This window comes from Salmo salar, unplaced genomic scaffold, assembly GCF_905237065.1.
Source record: "Salmo salar unplaced genomic scaffold, Ssal_v3.1, whole genome shotgun sequence".
Classification (NCBI taxonomy): Eukaryota; Metazoa; Chordata; class Actinopteri; order Salmoniformes; family Salmonidae; genus Salmo; species Salmo salar.
This window is the reverse complement of record NW_025548319.1, coordinates 220,001-225,000: the sequence shown is the minus strand read 5'-3', so window position 1 is coordinate 225,000 and position 5,000 is coordinate 220,001. Positions and strand designations below refer to the sequence as shown.

The following is a 5,000-nucleotide window of genomic DNA, read 5'->3' as shown; positions in this document are numbered from 1 at the left end:
CGCTGCCTGGAACTTAGTTCAACATTAAACCTGCTGCAAGTAGCTATCGCTGCCTGGAACTTAGTTCAACATCAAACCTGTTGTAAGTAGCTATCGCTGCCTGGAACTTAGTTCAACATCAAACCTGCTGTAAGTAGCTATCGCTGCCTGGAACTTAGTTCAACATCAAACCTGTTGTCAGTAGCTATCGCTGCCTGGAACGTAGTTCAACATTAAACCTGCTGCAAGTAGCTATCGCTGCCTGGAACTTAGTTCAACATCAAACCTTTTGTAAGTAGCTATCGCTGTCTGGAACTTAGTTCAACATCAAACCTGTTGTAAGTAGCTATCGCTGCCTGGAACTTAGTTCAACATCAAACCTGTTGTAAGTAGCTATCGCTGCATGGAACTTAGTTCAACATCAAACCTGCTGTAAGTAGCTATCGCTGCCTGGAACTTAGTTCAACATCAAACCTGCTGTAAGTAGCTATCGCTGCCTGGAACTTAGTTCAACATTAAACCTGTTGTAAGTAGCTATCGCTGCCTGGAACTTAGTTCAACATCAAACCTGTTGTAAGTAGCTATCGCTGCCTGGAACTTAGTGCAACATCAAACCTGCTGTAAGTAGCTATCGCTGCCTGGAACTTAGTTCAACATCAAACCTGTTGTAAGTAGCTATCGCTGCCTGGAACTTAGTGCAACATCAAACCTGCTGTAAGTAGCTATCGCTGCCTGGAACTTAGTTCAACATCAAACCTGTTGTAAGTAGCTATCGCTGCCTGGAACTTAGTTCAACATCAAACATGTTGTAAGTAGCTATCGCTGCCTGGAACTTAGTGCAACATCAAACCTGCTGTAAGTAGCTATCGCTGCCTGGAACTTAGTTCAACATCAAACCTGTTGTAAGTAGCTATCGCTGCCTGGAACTTAGTTCAACATCAAACCTGTTGTAAGTAGCTATCGCTGCCTGGAACTTAGTTAAACATCAAACCTGTTGTAAGTAGCTATCGCTGCCTGGAACTTAGTTCAACATCAAACCTGTTGTCAGTAGCTATCGCTGCCTGGAACTTAGTTCAACATTAAACCTGCTGCAAGTAGCTATCGCTGCCTGGAACTTAGTTCAACATCAAACCTGTTGTAAGTAGCTATCGCTGCCTGGAACTTAGTTCAACATCAAACCTGCTGTAAGTAGCTATCGCTGCCTGGAACTTAGTTCAACATCAAACCTGTTGTAAGTAGCTATCGCTGCCTGGAACTTAGTTCAACATCAAACTTGCTGTAAGTAGCTATCGCTGCCTGGAACTTAGTTCAACATCAAACCTGCTGTAAGTAGCTATCGCTGCCTGGAACTTAGTTCAACATCAAACCTGTTGTAAGTAGCTATCGCTGCCTGGAACTTAGTTCAACATCAAACCTGTTGTAAGTAGCTATCACTGCCTGGAACTTATTTCAACATCAAACCTGCTGTAAGTAGCTATCGCTGCCTGGAACTTAGTTCAACATCAAACCTGCTGCAAGTAGCTATCGCTGCCTGGAACTTAGTTCAACATCAAACCTGTTGTCAGTAGCTTTCGCTGCCTGGAACTTAGTTCAACATCAAACCTGTTGTAAGTAGCTATCGCTGCCTGGAACTTAGTTCAACATCAAACCTGGTTTTAAGTAGCTATCGCTGCCTGGAACTTAGTTCAACATCAAACCTGTTGTCAGTAGCTATCGCTGCCTGGAACTTGGTTCAACATCAAACCTGCTGTAAGTAGCTATCGCTGCCTGGAACTTAGTTCAACATCAAACCTGTTGTAAGTAGCTATCGCTGCCTGGAACTTAGTTCAACATCAAACCTGTTGTAAGTAGCTATCGCTGCCTGGAACTTAGTGCAACATCAAACCTGCTATAAGTAGCTATTGCTGCCTGGAACTTAGTTCAACATCAAACCTGATGTAAGTAACTATCGCTGCCTGGAACTTAGTTCAACATTAAACCTGCTGTAAGTAGCTATCGCTGCCTGGAACTTAGTTCAACATCAAACCTGTTTAACTCAGTTGACCTTTGACCTGCAGGACAACATGTTTAAACCCAGTTGACCTTTAACCTGCAGGACAACATGTTTAACTCAGTTGACCTTTGACCTGCAGGACAACATGTTTAGCTCAGTTGACCCTTTGACCTGCAGGACAACATGTTTAACTCAGTTGACCTTTGACCTGCAGGACAACATGTTTAAACTCAGTTGACCTTTGACCTGCAGGACAACATGTTTCAACTCACTTGACCTTTGACCTGCAGGACAACATGTTTAAACTCATATTAATGTTTCAACTCAGTGTCAAACCTTTAATCTGACTCCTGCTGAACTTTGTTTGAGTAAGTAGCCCTTCTGGTTCTGAGTAAGTAGACCATTAAGTAGCCCATATCTGGTTCTGTGTGGCCCAGTTGGAAGAGTAATGGCATTAGACACGGTAGGGTAGGAGGTTTGTGGTTTTTGCAGACGGGACGATAAGTGCCATCTGTTTGTCCCCAGGACATGATGAACAGAGACAACAGCACTCGACTACCTCACATGCAGGTCAACTACATCGATGGGATGTGCCATCCCTTATACCAGGTGGGTACCAGTCCATTCACCCTCTATATAACCTGGGTGGGTACTAGTCTATATAACCTGGGTGGGTACTAGTCTATATACCCTGGGTGGGTACTAGTCTATATAACCTGGGTGGGTAGCAGTCTATATACCCTGGGTGGGTACTAGTCTATATAACCTGGGTGGGTAGCAGTCTATATACCCTGGGTGGGTCCTAGTCTATATACCCTGGGTGGGTACTAGTCTATATAACCTGGGTGGGTACTAGTCTATATAACCTGGGTGGGTACTAGTCTATATAACCTGGGTGGATACTAGTCTATATAACCTGGGTGGGTACTAGTTTATATAACCTGGGTGGATACTAGTCTATATAACCTGGGTGGATACTAGTCTATATAACCTGGGTGAGTACTAGTCTATATAACCTGGGTGAGTACTAGTCTATATAACCTGGGTGGGTACTAGTCTATATATAACCTGGGTGGGTACTAGTCTATATAACCTGGGTGGGTACTAGTCTATATAACCTGGGTGGGTACTAGTCTATATAACCTGGGTGGGTACTAGTCTATATAACCTGGGTGGGTACTAGTCTATATAACCTGGGTGGGTACTAGTCTATATAACCTGGGTGGGTACTAGTCTATATAACCTGGGTGGGTACTAGTCTATATAACCTGGGTGGGTACTAGTCTATATAACCTGGGTGGGTACTAGTCTATATAACCTGGGTGGATACTAGTCTATATATAACCTGGGTGGGTACTAGTCTATATATAACCTGGGTGGGTACTAGTCTATATATAACCTGGGTGGGTACTGGTCTATATAACCTGGGTGGGTACTAGTCTATATAACCTGGGTGGGTACTAGTCTATATAACCTGGGTGGGTACTAGTCTATATAACCTGGGTGGGTACTAGTCTATATAACCTGGGTGGATACTAGTCTATATATAACCTGGGTGGGTACTAGTCTATATAACCTGGGTGGGTACTAGTCTATATATAACCTGGGTGGGTACTGGTCTATATAACCTGGGTGGGTACTAGTCTATATAACCTGGGTGGGTACTGGTCTATATAACCTGGGTGGGTACTAGTCTATATAACCTGGGTGGGTACTAGTCTATATAACCTGGGTGGGTACTAGTCTATATAACCTGGGTGGGTAGCAGTCTATATAACCTGGGTGGGTACTAGTCTATATAACCTGGGTGGGTACTAGTCTATATAACCTGGGTGGGTACTAGTCTATATAACCTGGGTGGGTACTAGTCTATATAACCTGGGTGGGTACTAGTCTATATAACCTGGGTGGGTACTAGTCTATATAACCTGGGTGGGTACTAGTCTATATAACCTTTGGTGGGTACTAGTCTATATAACCTGGGTGGGTACTAGTCTATATAACCTGGGTGGGTACTAGTCTATATAACCTGGGTGGGTACTAGTCTATATAACCTGGGTGGGTACTAGTCTATATAACCTGGGTGGGTACTAGTCTATATAACCTGGGTGGGTACTAGTCTATATAACCTGGGTGGGTACTAGTCTATATAACCTGGGTGGGTACTAGTCTATATAACCTGGGTGGGTACTAGTCTATATAACCTGGGTGGGTACTAGTCTATATAACCTGGGTGGGTACTAGTCTATATAACCTGGGTGGGTACTAGTCTATATAACCTGGGTGGGTACTAGTCTATATAACCTGGGTGGGTAGTAGTCTATATAACCTGGGTGGGTACTAGTCTATATAACCTGGGTGGGTACTGGTCTATATAACCTGGGTGGGTGCTAGTCTATATAACCTGGGTGGGTACTAGTCTATATAACCTGGGTGGGTAGCAGTCTATATAACCTGGGTGGGTACTAGTCTATATAACCTGGGTGGGTACTAGTCTATATAACCTGGGTGGGTACTAGTCTATATAACCTGGGTGGGTACTAGTCTATATAACCTGGGTGGGTACTAGTCTATATAACCTGGGTGGGTACTAGTCTATATAACCTTTGGTGGGTACTAGTCTATATAACCTGGGTGGGTACTAGTCTATATAACCTGGGTGGGTACTAGTCTATATAACCTGGGTGGGTACTAGTCTATATAACCTGGGTGGATACTAGTCTATATAACCTGGGTGGGTACTAGTCTATATAACCTGGGTGGGTACTGGTCTATATAACCTGGGTGGGTACTGGTCTATATAACCTGGGTGGGTACTAGTCTATATAACCTGGGTGGGTACTAGTCTATATAACCTGGGTGGGTACTAGTCTATATAACCTGGGTGGGTACTAGTCTATATAACCTGGGTGGGTACTAGTCTATATAACCTGGGTGGGTACTAGTCTATATAACCTGGGTGGGTACTAGTCTATATAACCTGGGTGGGTACTAGTCTATATAACCTGGGTGGGTACTAGTCTATATA

The 5,000-nt window shown here is 43.8% G+C and overlaps 1 protein-coding gene across 1 annotated transcript in view; it reads left to right on the top strand.

Moving 5' to 3' along the window:
- LOC123732893 (cGMP-specific 3',5'-cyclic phosphodiesterase-like) overlaps window positions 1-5,000 on the top strand; it is a 38,829-nt gene that overhangs the window by 28,705 nt on the left and 5,124 nt on the right. Inside the window, exon 14 of the mRNA XM_045712226.1 lies at window positions 2,498-2,581. Within this exon, the coding sequence (XP_045568182.1) occupies window positions 2,498-2,581 (84 nt within the window). The remainder of the gene's footprint in view (window positions 1-2,497; window positions 2,582-5,000) is intronic.